This window comes from Rhinopithecus bieti, unplaced genomic scaffold (assembly GCF_001698545.2).
Source record: "Rhinopithecus bieti isolate Rb0 unplaced genomic scaffold, ASM169854v2 scaffold_5478, whole genome shotgun sequence".
Classification (NCBI taxonomy): Eukaryota; Metazoa; Chordata; class Mammalia; order Primates; family Cercopithecidae; genus Rhinopithecus; species Rhinopithecus bieti.
The window spans coordinates 1,942,824-1,960,166 of record NW_016805008.1 but is presented as its reverse complement, the minus strand read 5'-3'; the positions used below and the strand labels follow the sequence as shown (position 1 = coordinate 1,960,166).

Here is a 17,343-nt window from a genome sequence, read left to right as displayed (position 1 = left end):
ACCCAGCCATCCCATTACTGGGTATATACCCAAAGGATTATAAATCATGCTGCTATAAAGACACATGCACATGTATGTTTATTGTGGCACTATTCACAATAGCAAAGACTTGGAACCAACCCAAATGTCCATCAGTGACAGACTGGATTAAGAAAACGTGGCACATATACACCATGGAATACTATGCAGCCATAAAAAAGGATGAGTTCGTGTCATTTGTAGGGACATGGATGAAGCTGGAAACCATCATTCTCAGCAAACTATTGCAAGGACAAAAAAAACCAAACACCGCATGTTCTTACTCATAGGTGGGAATTGAACAATGAGAACATTTGGACACAGGAAGGAGGACATCACACATTGGGGCCTGTTGTGGGGTGGGGGGAGGGGGGATGGATAGCATTAGGAGATATATCTAATGTAAATGATGAGTTAATGGGTGCAGCACACCAACATGGCACATGTATACATATGTAACAAACCTGCATGTTGTGCACATGTACCCTAGAACTTAAAGTATAATAAAGGGAAAAAAATTGTACTATAGAGCTACAGTAATGAAAACAATATAATACTGGATAAGAAACAGATACATAAACCAATGGAACAGAATACAGAACCCAGAAACAAATCCATATACCTACAGTGACCTCATTTTCGATGAAGGTGCCAAGAATATACATTGGGAAAACAACAATCTTTTCAATAAATGGTCCTGGTAATAAAACTGGATATCCATATGCAGAAGAATGAAAATAGACCATTATCTCTCAACTATTATCTCTCACTGTATACAAAAATCAAATCAAAATGGATTAAATACTTAAATCTAAGACCTCAAACTATGAAACTACTACAAAAAAAAACATTGGGGAAACTCCCCAGGACACTAGTGTGGGCAAAGATTTCTTAAGGAATACTCCACAGCACAGGCAGCCAAAGCAAAAATGGACAAATAGGATCACATCAAGTTAAAAAGCTTCTGTACAACAATAGACACAATCAACAAAGCGAAGAGAAAACCCATAGAATGGGAGAAAATATCTGCAAACTACCCATTTGACAAGGGATTAATAATCAGAATACATAAGGAGGTCAAACAACTCTACAAGAATCTAATAATCCAATTTAAAAATGGTGAAAACATCTGAATAGATATTTCTCAAAAGAAGACATACAAATGGAAACAGATCGTTAGAAAAATGCAAATCAAAACTACAATGAGATGATATCTCACCCCAGTTAAAATAGCTTTTATCCAAAAGACAGGCAATAACAAATGCTGGAGAGGATGTGGAGAAAAGGGAACCCTCATACACTGTTGGTGGTGATTTAAATTAGTATAACCACTTGGAAAGCAGTTTGGAGGTTCCTCAAAAAATTAAGAATTGAGCTACCATATGATCCAGCAATCTCACTGCTGAGTATATACCACAAAAAAAGAAATCAGTATATTAAAGAGATATCTGCATTTCCATATTTTTTGCAGTACTGTTCACAAAAGCCAAGTTTTGAAAGCAACCTAAGTGTCCATCGACAGATGAGTGCATAAAGAAAATGTGGCACATAGACACAATGGAGCACTGTTCAACTATAAAAAAGAATGAGATCCTGTCATTTGCAACAACGTGGATGGAACTGGAGGTCATTATGTTAAGTGAAATAAGCCAGGCATAGAAAAACAAACATTGCATGCTCTCACTTATTTGTAGGGGCTAAAAATTAAAACAATTGAATTCACAGAGATAGAGAGTAGGAGGATGGTTACCAGAGGCTGGGAAGGGTAATGTGGTGTCCGGTGGGGGAAAAAGCGGGGGATGGTTAATGGGTCCAAAACTAGAGAGAATGAATAAGACCTAGTATTTGATAATACAACAGGGCAACTATAGTCAATGATAACTACATTTTCATATAACTAAGAGTATATTTGGATTGTTTATAACAGAAAGGATAAATGCTTGAGGATGGATACCCCATTTACCATGGATGAAATTATTATGCATTGCATGCTTAAACATAGGCTCATGTTTAGTATCTCATGTACTCTATAAATATATATACCTCTTATGTATGCAAAATTAAAATTAAAAAAGTTTCTGGCTTTAAAAAAACATATCCAATAAATAAATATTGGTTTGAATATCTGTTTAGGTTTATTTTGTAATGATCTGATAATGTTATGAATATGTTCATAATTTATTAAAACAATCTACTTTTCTTACCTGAAATATTTCACCTTTAGTTGCTGAGGAATGGCTCTTATCATAGGCCCTTGGACTTAGTTTTCCTTGGATTAGAATAATGCAAAACTTTACAACTGTTTCTTGTAATTAGCCCTTCCTTTTGGCACATAGTATTTTCAAGGGAGATGTCAAAGGCCCATGGTGACAGTTTCCTATACCATTGCTATTTTCTCTGAGCTGAGCTAGCACACTGACAGAGATCACTCATACTGCAGAGGTGTGTTCTTGTGATGTTAGAATCCTTATTGTGGTTGTTACATTTCACGGTTAAAAAAAATGATACAACCCTGGAGATATGCTCTAAACACCAACATAATGTTTGAATTTGAAAAGATGAAGAATTTGGTCTTTGCCCTTTTCAAGTATTAATCAAATACTATCAACCTTGATGTAAGAATACTGTAAATTCAGCTTTATTCTGAGCTAGAACAATGTCTCCTTGTGACAAGACTATTCTATCTTATTTTGCTTCCATCTTTAACCAGAGAAATAATTTAGTGGTTTTCAAATAGTTTCATTTGTTTTTTTAAAAAGGCAATATGTTGTTACGGGGAGTACACTGATTATTTTATTTTATTTTACTTTAAGTTCTGGGATGCATATGCAGAACATGTAGGTTTGTTACATAGGTATTCATGTGCCATGGTGGTTTGCTGCACCTATCAACCCGTCATCTAGGTTTTAAGCCCCACATGCATTACGTATTTGTTCTAATGCTCTCCCTTCCCTTACCCTCCACCCCACAACAGGCCACGGTGTGTGATGTTCCCCTCCCTGTGTCCATGTGTTCTCACTGTTCAACTCCCATTTATGAGTGAGAAGAGGTGGTGTTTGGTTTTCTGTTCCCGTGTTAGTTTGCTGAGAATGATGGTTTCCAGCTTCATCCATGTTGCTGCAAAGGACATGAACTCATTTGTTTTCTTATAGCTGCATGGTATTCCATGATGTATATGTGCCACATTTTCTTTATGCAGTCTATCATTGATGGGCATTTGGGTTTGCCAAGTCTTTGCTATTGTAAATAATGCTGCAATAAATATACCGAGAGTACACTGATTTTGATGTGAGGAGTTTAGAATCACGACCTTACTACTCAAACATTGCATGACCTTGAGCAAATCACTTCTTTAATGTCCTTGCCTCTCAAATGGAGATATCTTTCCTACGTATCTTCAAAACTTTCAGTCTCCTAGATCATTATCGGTTTGTTCAACCTTGCTAGGCAGTATTAGGAATTATTAAAGTTCATGTAGTTTAAATGGATCAAGCAAATGTTATGAGGGTGTGATATTTTTATGCAATAAACTTAGCATTCAACATTTTGGGGGCTATGTGAAAATAGAAGTTGGACTACTGGTTATATTTTCCTCTCTCTGCTTTAATAAGGATAGTTGAAGATAACCTTTCATAATTTTATGATCAAGGAGTAAGTGTAAACAGATTGAATGACTAATGGAAATTTCGTTTGCTACTTTGGGAAAAAAAAATAAGAAATGTTCATTTAAAATGACAGCAGTCAGGCAAGTAGCATTTTATCCATTTTCCAGAAAAGAAACTGGTTGAGAAAAGTAATGTCTTCATGATCATACAATATGCTAGATATGGAATTCAAAATCTAAACCTAGATCTGAGTGAGAAATCTGCTTTTACTACAGCAGTTGTTTTCAAATTTTAATGTGCATCAGAATACCTGTGATACTTACTCCAAATGGAGACTCCCAGACAGCTTTGTGGAATATGCATTGTTATACATACACCATGAGTAATGTGATGGTGGTCCAGGATACAAAATTAAGAACAAGAGTCCATTAGTTCTGTTAAGTAGCATGTTCAAATCTGCAGTAGTTATTGAAAACTGCCAGCTCAAGAAAATCAAACTATATATCTTTATAATAAATTAGTATTCATTTGTTGTTTTTATCTGGGTATAAACCAGAATAGTCCCACATTACTGTGATCCTAGAATTCTTATCTGAGAGGCTCATAGATAAGGTATTCCAGGAGTATTTTATAAATGCAGGTGGTTCTTGCTAACTTTGAATCTGATAAAACATAAGCCTACCTTCCCTGAATTAATCATAAAATAAAATTTATCATAAAATTTATTTAAAAGGAAGAAAAGACTATATTTCTCGTGTGCACAAAGTCAACCCAAAGTGAGGCTGCAACTATGAAGAGAATACCAGCTAAGGGACTCCAATCAAATCTCAGAATGCCACTTTGTACCTATGACTTTGGACAGATTATTTCCCTCTTACTTGAGTCTCAGATTCATCATTTGTAAAATAAGCATAATAACACTCACCTCAGAGTTATTCATGGATCAAATGAGGTACTAAACACATTTGAAGGTGTCCCATAGAAGCTATAAAATGTTATATACATGGACAATATATATGAAGGAAAATCTATGACATATCATCTAACAGCAGCTGCAGTGATATTACTGGATACTTTCAGATTGTTTTTGATGGAAATATTTCCACTTTAAGAGCTTTCTGGTCCTCACTGGATTTCTCAGCAGGGTAGAGTGTTCTGGATCATCCCTCAGTAGGCACAGGCATGACAGTGATCACTCTGTGTGGTAGAATGACCCCTGCAATTGTCTTTAAAGTATACATAAAAAACTATAATCCCATTACCTTTAGCACCTAAAGAACTAAATATAACTTTCTGGGGCACTGTCCTACTACATTCTCCCTATATACCAACTACTGCATTAAGTTCTCTGGCCCCATCCTTGGAGCTAAGCAGGACAAGTCAACACCAATACCCCATTACAGCATGAGTTTGTGGAGAAAGCATGTGATGAGGCATCAGAACCCTCAAGTACTGAGACTGGCCTAGCTACTATCTGGCCATGTGACACTGGGTACAACATACCTGTAAAATAAGAGAATGAATTATATGTCACTAAGGGTCCAATGAACTTTGGCATTCTGTTATTCCAAAACAATTGTGGCATTTTGTAAGTCTATATAACTGTCTTCTTGGATATTTTCCTTCCCATTTTCCTAACGTTTCTCAAAACAGAAGAAAAAGTTTAAGCCCAATTAAGCAGAAAGATACATTTGAAGTAAAGATTTCAAGTAGTTTCAGAACATGCTTATAATGAAATACACAGATAAAATAGTTGTTCAATTAAGAAACATTTATTCTTTTCTAAATGAAAGTGAAATTGCAGTTGTAAATATGAACTAAGAAACATTGGTTTTACAAGATAACTAGCTATATGACCATGACCTTAAAGTGTGATATGGTTTGGTTCTCTGTCTCCACCAAATCTCATCTTGTAGCTCCCATAATTCCATGTTGTGGGAGGGACCTGGTGGGAAACAGTTTAATCATGGGGGCAGGTCTTTCCCATGCTGTTCTTGGGATAGTAAGTCTTACCAGATCTGATGGTTTTAAAAATGGGAGTTTCCCTGCACAACTCTCTCTCCTTGTCTGCTGCCATCCATGCTCCTCTCTGCCTTCTGCCATGATTGTTAGGCCTCCCCAGTCATGTGGAACTGTAAATCCATTAAACCTCTTTCTTTTGTAAATTGCCCAGTCTCAGGTATGTCTTTATCAGCAGCATGAAAATGCACTAATACAAGGTGCCAGACAAGGTGATTAAAGGCTCTATACATTCTAAATTGTGCAATTCTAAGACATTCTTGGCATTTTACATGCCTAGATGACTGCCATCTTGTTTTGATATTTTTCCCTCACATGTTCCAGTCTATTCTCATTACAGAAGAATACGTTTAACACAGTTACAGAAACAGAGGTTTTAAATAAAGATTTAAAAGTAACTTCAAAATATATTTGCACTGAAGTATACAGGCAAAATTGTTTCTGAGTCAGGAAGCATTTATTCTTCCCCATAAATTAAATGAAAGTGAAACTGTGAATATGAAGCAAAGAACATTTATCTCACAAGGTAACTCTGAATTCTTTTAATTCTGAAACCAGAGACATGTACAACACTTACAGCATTCACACAACATTACTGTCAAAATAGGTTTTGACTGCTAAAATGAAAATTCTTAGTGACAAGCTTTAGATATGCAACTTAGCCCACTGGGTATTCACTTCATCACAAAAGCAACTATAGACAAATAGTTTTTCCCTCTCCCCGACACAAGAAAGTGAAATTACAGACTTTTAAAGCAGAAAAAATTTTCTCCAAAATGCAAATGATTAAGGTCCAAGAAACAAATGAACAGAAGATCTCAATTATACAACTGAGTGAGTGATTTAGTTTGCATATTAACTCCTTTTCTTACTACTTCCTGATATCTGATTCTGGCAATATTTATCCTGTATCTACTAGGCAAGACACTGGGAACACAAAGAAGTTTTAGACAAGGTCCAGCAGTATGCTGGTAAAGGTTTAACAACCAGCTCTTGAGGGAAAGGTAGGTCTTCACTTACAGCATTTACCAATTTCTATGGTGTAAATGCTCCCTTTGTGGCAGATTTCAAGCTAGCAACAACTTGACAACCGGCTCATAAAATCCCTCAAACTAATGATTGTCACTCATGAGCCATTATAAGCCAGCTCCAACACACCACTGTTTGGTCTCCACCTTCAAGTAGCTCATAATCTCTTCATGGGTACCTATTTAAGGGGATATAAAAGAATGGGGAATATTGAGATAAAATTTAAATCAATTATATTTTTTAGGTAGTTTTAAAAGTTAGAAGGAACACAAATTTCTGTGGGATTTCCCTACCTCTTTACTATTTCCCTTTTCTTCTTGCTTAAATTTATTTCAGGAAATTAAAGTGTAGAATACTTGAGGGGAGAGTAAAGGATGAGTGAAATAAGAATTTAAAAGACAAGAAAACATACTAAGAAATATACTAACAGTTATGTTTCCATTACAAGAAAAAACCTACTAAGGTAAGAGCAAATATAGTATAACTATTAAAATTCCATCTGCTTCAAGCTCTTTCAGTTCATTTCACAAGTCCTGAAGATTTGTTCTGACTTCTTTGGCTGATGCTTTGATAAAATTAGCTGGCTTCTTTAGCACTATATGGAAGAGCACACAGCTTTACACCACTCACACAAGCAGCTCATAATAAAAGAAAACTAAGCTTCCTTTGCATAGACACCCCTGACCTTGTATCAGATCTTGGGCAACTGCTGACTGGGGTGACCAGGGTATTCTTCTGGTAGCAAAACGTGGAGTCTGCAGGTTGGACATGTCCCCTGTTGCATCAACCATGGTCTAATGCACTAAGGAGCAAAAAGATTTATGTCAGTCTCTCAGAGTTAGCCTAGCAGAGGCAGTTGTCACTCTATGCATCAGGGTTACCAACCAATATGTCTTCTGGTGGATCTTTAAAGCCTTACCCTGTGGATTGTCAAGCCAATTGCTGCAACCATGGCACCTTCCCTGTGGTTTCCTGAACAAAATAGGTGGTAACTGCACAATACCTTTTAGCTAGTTTATTCTACTAGAAATTCTTCCTTCAACCCCAATTTTCAAGTTGATTAGCAATTCTTCCTGACAAGGAAATTGGAGAAACTTGCTATATTCTTTCTTTGGTTTACTATATACTATTCTCATTTATAATTCAGAAAAAGTCATAACTAATCATACAAAAGTCACTAGTAGCTGGTATGAAATGCTTATGGTGTTTGCAGTTAAAATCCCTAGATCATGAATACATTTCTCAGATTTTTTTCTTTGGTGATAATGACAGTCATTTTCGGCTATGAACTATCTGTTAAGTCACTTGCTTGAATACCGACTCTCTAAAAACAAATCATTTTTACCTATATAAATAATGGAGGGCCAGGTCAGATGAGAGAGGATTAATAATAAGCACTATATATAATAGGCCCACTAACTATAGTCATAAAAAATAACCTGAATGAATTATATGCTTTCTACTCATGGGCAATGGCAAAGAGTAGCATACATTTTGTTAAACATATATTTCCTAAATTGTCAGAACCTTAAAAACTTCAAAGGGGAAAGTCAATGGCTAAGGATCTTTCCTAGAAAACTTTTGGGATTAGGCGTTTTGTGGATGTATCTTCATATTAGAGCAAATACAAAATATTATTCTGTACCAGCTACCACAAATCATATCTTTGAAATGATGTCTTACAAACATGGCTTGACTGAACTGGCTATTATTCACTTCCCTGAAAAGCCTTTCTTTTCTATGACTACCTTTCCTGTGTCAAATTACATCTCTGCAACAGAGGACTTGGATCCTAAATTATGTATCAATAGCAACTGTGTGGCAGTAACACCAGAATTTATATAAATGCCAAGAATCAACAAAAGACATGACAACCTCACACTTTTTTCTTTTTTTGAGATGGAGTCTTGCTCTGTCACCCAGGCTGGAGTGCAGTGGCCCAATCTCGGCTCACTCAAGCTCCACCTCCTGGGTTCATGCCACTCTCCCACCTCAGCCTCCCGAGTAGCCGGGACTACAGGCGTCTGCCACCATGCCCGGCTAACTTTGTTTCTGTATTTTTAGTAGAGATGGGGTTTCACCGTGTTAGCCAGGATGGTCTCAATCTCCTGACCTCGTGATCCGCCTGCCTCAGCCTCCTAAAGTGCTGGGATTACAGGCGTTAGCCACCACGCCCAGTCCAACCTCACATTTTTCTAACATCAAAACTCAAGCCTGAGTATCTTTCAAAAGCAAATATAGGAGCCTGGGGAGACTAATAAATCTTATGCTTTATGAAAGGGGGCTGTCATTAATTATGGACAAAGAACACCATGTGGTATTTATAGCATGTCAATTTCAAGTGGTGCTGTTGCTGGTTCTGCCACTAGACTACCACGTCAATCGATATTTGTCCCAGTTCTGTTAGAAGGAACTGTCTACTGTGTACGATCTGACTCTCAACATTGTCCCCTTCTTTGGTAGGGTGGATGGAGATCTGACAGGGCACAATGCAATCCATGGTTACGTATGGGAAAAGCATAAATGTTTCTGTGTGGTACCCAAAAGCTCACAGTTATACCCAGTGGAACTTGTGAGACCACAATGGATAATGATGCCTATATACAATAGTAAGTAAGGCAGTATGAATCTCATTTAGCTGATTAATGGGAAAATTTAAAGTGTTACCTGAGCGTGGAATTTGTGAGCGCAAGGCAAAACTGAAAGATTTTCTGGAGACAGATTCTCATGACAGATCACACAAGGCTCTTCTTCTTCCTCTTCCTCATCCTAGGGAAAATACAGAAAATGTTAAATTTAGCTCATTGTTTTCTCCCAAATCTAAATGTGCTCAGAATCATCAATTTCAGTCTTACTGGATTATTGGCTCCTTCCCACGTGGCAGGACCTTGTGAAGTGAGGGGCCTCCATGCTGGTTTTGGGGACTGGGCAGCATTAGGCTGTGATGGAGAATGACTAGGTGAAACACAATTAACATTTGACACTGATTTGCCTTGACTCTGAAAATAAGAATATAATGTTTATTTTTTCAGAATTGTCCTAAAACAGTAAGAGCTGACACATTAGCACAGAATGGGGTATAGTAAGAACTAGCAAAAGGGTAAATAATCAGATTTGTGAGAAATCTTGAACAAAATGGTGGCAATACTTGTATACTCATAGCTAGGTAAAAACAAAAATAACTCTATACATTCTTTTAATTAAAATAAATCTTTCAAGAAAATCAGAAACTATCTCCCTCTTTAGACTCATTCAAAGTAACTAGAGCAAATTTCAAGGAGGTCAGTTTTATTCTAGAACGATTAGGTAATAGGCATTTCAAAAAGACTGCTGATATCAACTGGTAAGTTGAAGTTGTTATTTACTGTTAATGGATGATTTAATATGATTACAAGTTACTGATTTGCTGAACAGGTTATGGAGATAATTAAAACAGTTAACTACTAGAGTTAAGGGCAGAGAGATGCAGGTTTTTTGGCTGTTTTCGCATTTTACCTGAGACTTTTTGGGGTCAATAAACTGGGAAATCTTGCAAACAATTTCATCAAATGTCAGTCCAGATAAGGACTTTCCATGAGCATCCTTCAGTTTCCGTAAGAAATCTGTAAGCTCCTTTCTGGAAGAGATCAAGGAAAGGAAAGGGCAGTAATGATTTTCCTTAGTACCTTTGAGGATGTGCCCACCAAAGGAGATATAAAATCCTATCATTATGATTGATGTGTATCATATAGACAGGACTCTTTAGGTCTTTGATCTAAAAAAGTGATCACAGGTCCATCTGCATTTATCTTAAACCAAAATGAAAACTCCTAATTGTGTTCATTAATGATACTTAATGTTTTCATGAGTGATAAAGTTTAGTACTTATTTTCCTTCCAAAAAGAGACTTTGTTTTTGAGAGCTCACTAGGTGAAAATTAAGTTCATCCACTTATTTATGCACTGGCTTCTTTATACCATCTCTCAAGTGGTCTCTCGCTCAGGATAACATTATTTTTAACTATGTTGCTATTGGTTTCTCTCTTATCAGTGTTAATAGTTGTAGTTTTGTAAAACTCAGAAAACAAAGATTAAACAGAACAGGAAAGCAAAGGTTAAAAATTACATTAATTATATAATGAAAGAACCCACAATTATTTTAATTGGTATGTTCCTTTTCAACTCCCAAGATCCACTGACCCAAAGCTTGCATCTACATTTTTGATGGGACAAAGTAGAATGAAATATTTTTGTTTCCCAAATGAAGCGTCATGTCATCAGCCTTATGCAGCTACCTTTGATTTATAATGTTTTTATACATATTTATAACAACTGTACTAGAGTTCTATTGTATTATCTATTCACTATTATGAAATTTATAAAATTATAATTTAACAATGAAGTGTGCCAATATATATATTATATGTTTGTACTCAAATAAAAATACTTGTGAAAAGTAGAATTATTTCCTTAGACATGAGTTGAGATAAAAGAAACTTCATTTGTGTAGGAATATAATTAAATATCTTTCTACCTAAGGTAGACTGTGAAAAGCACAGTAAAGTTATGATTTCTTGCATTTTAGTGTGTTCTCCAACAAAAAAACTATAAGGACTCTCAAAATAAGGAAATTAGGAAATGAAATCCTAAAGATGTTTGGGCTTATATAGCATACAATCAACTTAAAATTCACTTTGGAGATAGGTTAAGATAATTATGGCAGTTAGTGTCATTAAATTGTGTAAGGTTATGTCTAGTTGTACTTTTAGTAAATGAGCAAACCTAAATTTAAAGTTATTCTCTCATGATTTAAGACTAGTAACTTTTTAACGAAGAGGTTCACCACTGAACACTGTCCCTTCTTGGTAAATTTCTTTGTCCTTACCAAGGTCAAGGTAAGGAAACATCTGTACTTTTTTTGTGTTTGTTATGTTTCACTGAAATGTTTCATTGCCACAATTATGGCTATGAAAACCGGAGAATATGATCTGTACCCAACAGTAAATAAAAACTAAGATACCTGGTTTGTTGTGGAAAGGCAGTTTTCAGCCTGTCTGTAATTCTCTCCCAGTTCATCATGGAGGGATCACTCCCCAGACCTGCACTGGGAGGCACAGCGTCTCCCACAGGTGCTGGCAGTGCCCAGGCTATGCCAGTCATCTGTAAGAGGCAGAGAGTTATAGCCCATCAGGTTTAATTATGAAGAAGTTACATTCCTATACCTCAGAAAATGGGTACAATGAAGAAGAGTACTGGCATACACATTCAATTTTTAAAGTTTTCTCTTAATTAATATTTCTAATTGTTTATTTTAAACTTATTTTAAAATAGGACAAAGAAAATGGATAGAATGAAGAAGAATATTGACATACACAATCCCTTTTAGGGTTTTTCTGTTAACTAATACAAACAATATTTCTAACTTTATAAATATTTAAAACTTATTTTTAAAATCGGACATGCTTGCTTCAGTAATTACACACATGTACAAAAAACATGAAGGCTGTTTACTGCTGTTTCTTCTTTAACAGTGAAAACTGAAAAAAACCTGATGTCTATAGAGGAATGAATAAATTATGGCACATCTAATCGAATTTTAAAAAATAGAACTGTATGTCTGGGCATAAGAGATATGCATGCAATATGATTTTTTAAAACGTCTATGGCACAGTATGATATTACTTCCTTTTATATTAAAAAATTTAAAACGCATATGTATACACGGAGAAAGGTCTGTAAATTACCATGCATAAGAAGTGATTATTTCTTAGGGATTCAGTTGCACAGTAACTTTGTTTTCTAATGTGCTTACATTTCTATATTATTCACATTTTGTGATTAGCATATATACCTTTATAACAAGAAAGTAAAGTTACATTTTCAAACAACCAAATAAAGATGGGAATACTGCTAGAATTGCTCTGCCCAATGTCTCATCAATGTTGTAGACAAAGGTGGTACAGAAGTTGTTGTGACTCTTAACCATGAAACTGTCAGTTTTCTCCATATTTTATGGTAGTTCCTTCTTAAGATTCTAATTAAATAATATAATAAGTGAATATTTTTGGAGTGCTCATCTGATTACTAAGATAATGATGAACACCGTACCTTTTATGTAAGGCTCTAATGGGTCATTTTCAAATATTAGGTTATTATTCGTGAAAAACTAGCAACTACTAACAGTCATTGTAATAATTTGTACAGAGCCTAATAAGTGAGGAGAAGCAGAATATTTCCCAGAAATCTGAATTTGCTTCAATGTCAAGCTTTACCCCAGGAATCAGAAAGTAATTAGGAGGTTAAGGTATTCTAATGTTTTTAATAAAATTTTATCATAGTTTCTTATAGAATGGTGGGCAAGCAAATTGCAAGAGTTAACACTGTAATATCATGGTAATAAAAAGATGTGTTACTTATTTAGCATGTTAAGGACTATATACAGATTTGTTTATAGACAGGTAGCCTCGACAATAATAAGCAGAGTTCATCTGACCATATATTTCAAAAGGAAACTGTTAGCAATATATGGGGACCAGAAAAGAAAAGAAACAATTAATTGCACCTAAATATAGGAAAATGCAGCTTAGAGAATTTTCATTAATTACATCTAACATCATTCTTTTGGAAGATATTTCTTTAATAAAAAAAAGTTTACCTTCACCAAGATTACAACTGATAATTTTGGTAATTTCAAATTTATTTGTTCCTTCTTCAGGTTTGGATAAAGTTTATCTGGCTATTTGTAGCTGGGAAGATTTATAACTTTACAGTTTACGTTCCAAGGTGATGCTATATTTTATTGTCTGTTTATAGATACAGTTGAAACAATATCCTACTATGTGTGTGTATGTGTGTGGAAATAAAATTTATAATTTAGTTTGTTGTGACTTAGCTTCTTTGCTTTTCAATCTTCCCAACAACCATGCCAAAAAAATCTATTAAAAACATCAATTTACCCTTCATTGTTTCCTGTTTCAGAAGCAATACTATAATTTTAAGGATTCTGTAGTATAAAAACATATTTATCTTTGTATCCCAAAACTAAGCTAGTATCAGTTAAATAATATAAGTAACACCCTGAGCACAGTGCTTGACAGGAAGCATTCATTCATCACCATCACCACCATCATTATCATATCAAATAAATGAACAAAATGAAGATACTCATTCAGGAAGGCCACTAGAGTAATAAAAACAACTAATTAACATCTATTCCACCAAGAAAGCTTTTACCAGGGGGGCTCTAGGTTGGCCAGTCGCAGAGACGACTCCCGGACAAACTGCAGGCATTTGAGGAACAGTAAGTATGGGTCTAAAGAAAGATTCTTTCACAAGGGGTCTTCCTAAGAACTGCTGCATCTAAAATAGAAAAAAATAATAATAACAAACAAAAAACCCCGCACATATTTATACATTTATTTAGAACATCATCTAAATTCATACAGCAATATGGGGGGGGAGAGACACTCATCTGAACTCAAGATACAAAGCACATTAGAAACAATGTATGTCAGATAATGAAATATATGAATATCAGAAAAACAAAGGGCAATGAGATATACTGAAAACAGCATTGACAAAGACAGAAAAGAAATAGATTCTAGTCATATTTCTCTCTACCTAGTTGAATAACCTTGGAAACCAATTTCCTAAACGATAAAATGAGAGGGTTGTATAAAGTAATCATTAAGGTTCCCTCCCAACTGTAATCTTATAGGACTATGCAAAGGAGATTCTCAGGAAGTGTTATCCATGTTGGTGGGCAATACTGATACTCAGAAATTTCACAGAACAACCCAAAGTTATCCATAGAAAATATTTTATATTGGAGGTAATACTTGATGAAATTCTGACTTAATGTTTAGTTCCAAGGAGAGTTGGAGGAGGAAGTGGGATGGGCCTGGGAGATAAACTCTGATATAGTGATTTGCAGATATGCTTGTGGGTATTACTGTACTTCCCAGGGGGTTATGGAAATCTAGACCTTCTTAGCAGCTATCTGTGGAAAAGATACCTTGATGGCTGGAGTACAGAAGGGGGCAGATTTATTGAATATGTACTATGTGCCAGGCCTACTACTGGCATAAAGCGTAAAGCGGGAGTTCAATAACAATTAAGTTACTGAACTTAAAAAATGAGGAACAGCAACATAGCTCTAATTAATGATCCTAAAACTATCATATGAAAAATTAATGGGGAACTTTACAATGGATAGACTGGATTGGCATTTGAGTCTTAACGTCTGAAAAGAATATTATGTACCTGCTGGGTAAGAAAAAGATTTTTTTAAACAACTGGGGAAATAAAAATTCCAACTGGATATTAAAATTACAATTTTCTTAGGTAAGACAATGGTGTTATGATTATACCCAGTAAGAGTTCCTCATCTTTTAGGATGTAGCCCAAAGTATAAATGGATAAATTGAATGATATCTGGGGTTTGCTTTAAAATATTCCAGTGGAGAGGAAAAAGGGAATGACATAAAACAAGACTGACAATATGTTGATAATGCTGAGGCTGGCTCCTGGGTTTGAAGAGGTTCATACTATTTTCTACATGTGTCAAATTTTTTACATGTAAAGTCTTAAAAAAATGAAAGAATAGTGGGTACTCAGTCAACAGTCCTGCTCTGTTTGAGAACCACTATTACTTAACACTTTATTTTTATTTTTGATGGACACGTAATTGTACATTTTTAGGGGTACAATGTGATGTTTTCATACATGTATACACTGTGTAATGATCAAAGGGTAACTGGCATATCATCACCTCATTTGTCATTTCTTTGTGGTGGTAATATTCAAAATCCTCTCTTCTAGCCATTTTGAGATATACAATACCTTACTCTTAACTATAATAATCTTACTAAATAGAATGCCAGAACTTATCCTTCCTAATTGTACCCACTGACCAACCAACCTCTCCCTGTGGTCGCCTTCCATCTATCCTCCCTAGTCTCTGGTAACCACTGTTCTACTAATTAATTTTTATGAGACCAACTCTTTTAGATTCCACATGTGTGGGATCAGGTAGTATTTGTCTGGCTTATTTAATTTAATATAATGTCCTCCGGGGTCATCCATGTTGTCACAAATAACAAGATTTCATTCTTTTTTATGACTAAATAGTATTTCATTGTGTATATATACATTTTCTTTATCCATTCAACCTTTATGGACACTTAAATAGATGCCATATCTTAGCAATTATAAATAATGTTGCAGTGAACATGGGATTGCAGATGTCTCTTTAGGATACTTGACTTCATGTCCTTTCCCACTATACCCAGTAGTATACCCAGTGGATCATATGGTAGTTCTATTTTTAATTTTTTGAGGAACCTCGATACTGTTTTCCATAATAGCTGTCCTAATTTACATTCCCACCAACAGTGTGTAAGGGTTCCCTTTTCTCCACATCATCACCAACATTTGATATCTTTTTTTTTTTGATAATAGCTATTTTTTAAAAATTGTTTTACTTTAAGTTCTGGGATACATATGCAGAATGTGCAGGTTTGTTACATAGGTATACACATGCCATGCTGGTTTGCTGCACCCATCAACCCTTCAACTACATTAAGTATTTCTCCTAATGCTATCTCTCCCCTAGCTCCCCACCCTACAACAGGCCCCAGTGTGTGATGTTCCCCTCCCTGTGTCCATGCGTTCTCATTGTTCAACTCCCACTTATAAGTGAGAATATGCAGTGTTTGGTTTTCTGTTCCTGTGTTAGTTTGCTGAGAATGATGGTTTCTAACTTCATCCATGTCCCTGCAAAGGACATGAACACATCCTTTTTTATGACGGCAGAGTATTCCATGGTGTATATTTGCCACATTTTCTTTATCCAGTCTATCACTGATGGGCATTTGGGTTGGTTCCAAGTCTTTGCTATTGTGAACAGTGCTGCAATAAACATACGTGTGCATGTGTCTTTATAGTAGAATTATTTATAATCCTTTGGGTATATGCCTAGTAATGGGATTGCTGAGTCAAATGGTATTTCTGGTTCTAGAGCCTTGAGGAATCGCCATACTGTCTTCCACAATGGTTGAACTAATTTACACTCCCACCAACAGTGTAAAAGTGTTCCTATTTCTCCACATCCTCTCTAGTATCTATTGTTTCCTGACTTTTTAATGATTGCCATTCTAACTGGCATGAGATGGTATCTCATTGTGGTTCTGATTTGCATTTCTCTAATAACCAGTGATGATGAGCTTTTTTTCATATGTTTGTCGGCCACATAAATGTCTTCTTTTGAGAAGTGTCTGTTCATATCCTTCACCCACTTCTTGATGGGGTTGATTTTTTCCTGTAAATTTGTTTAAGTTCTTTGTAGATTCTGGATATTAGCCCTTTGTCAGATGGACAGATTGCAAAAATTTTCTCCTATTCTGTAGGTTGCCTGTTCATTCTGAAGATAGTTTCTTTTGCTGTGCAGAAGCTCTTTAATTAGATCCCATTTGTCAGTTTTGGCTTTTGTTGCCATTGCTTTTGGTGTTTTAGTCATGAAGTCTTTGCCCATGCCTATGTCCTGAATGGTGTTGCCTAGGTTTTCTTCTAGGGTTTTTAGGGTTTTAGGTCTTACATTTAAGTCTTTAATCCATTTTGAGTTGATTTTTGTATAAGGTGTAAGGAAGGGGTCCAGTTTCAGTTTTCTGCATATGGCTAGCCAGTTTTCCCAACAC

The 17,343-nt window shown here is 35.5% G+C and overlaps 1 protein-coding gene across 1 annotated transcript in view; it reads right to left on the bottom strand.

The window, feature by feature from the left end:
* Window positions 1-6,080: 6,080 nt before the first annotated feature.
* The window catches only part of DZIP3 (DAZ interacting zinc finger protein 3), a 100,951-nt gene continuing 89,688 nt past the window's right edge, over window positions 6,081-17,343 (bottom strand). The window contains 6 exon segments of the mRNA XM_017870873.1: window positions 6,081-7,473; window positions 9,339-9,440; window positions 9,527-9,670; window positions 10,167-10,287; window positions 11,670-11,809; window positions 13,883-14,008. Coding sequence (XP_017726362.1) covers window positions 7,363-7,473; window positions 9,339-9,440; window positions 9,527-9,670; window positions 10,167-10,287; window positions 11,670-11,809; window positions 13,883-14,008 — 744 coding nt within the window. The 3' untranslated portion in view covers window positions 6,081-7,362.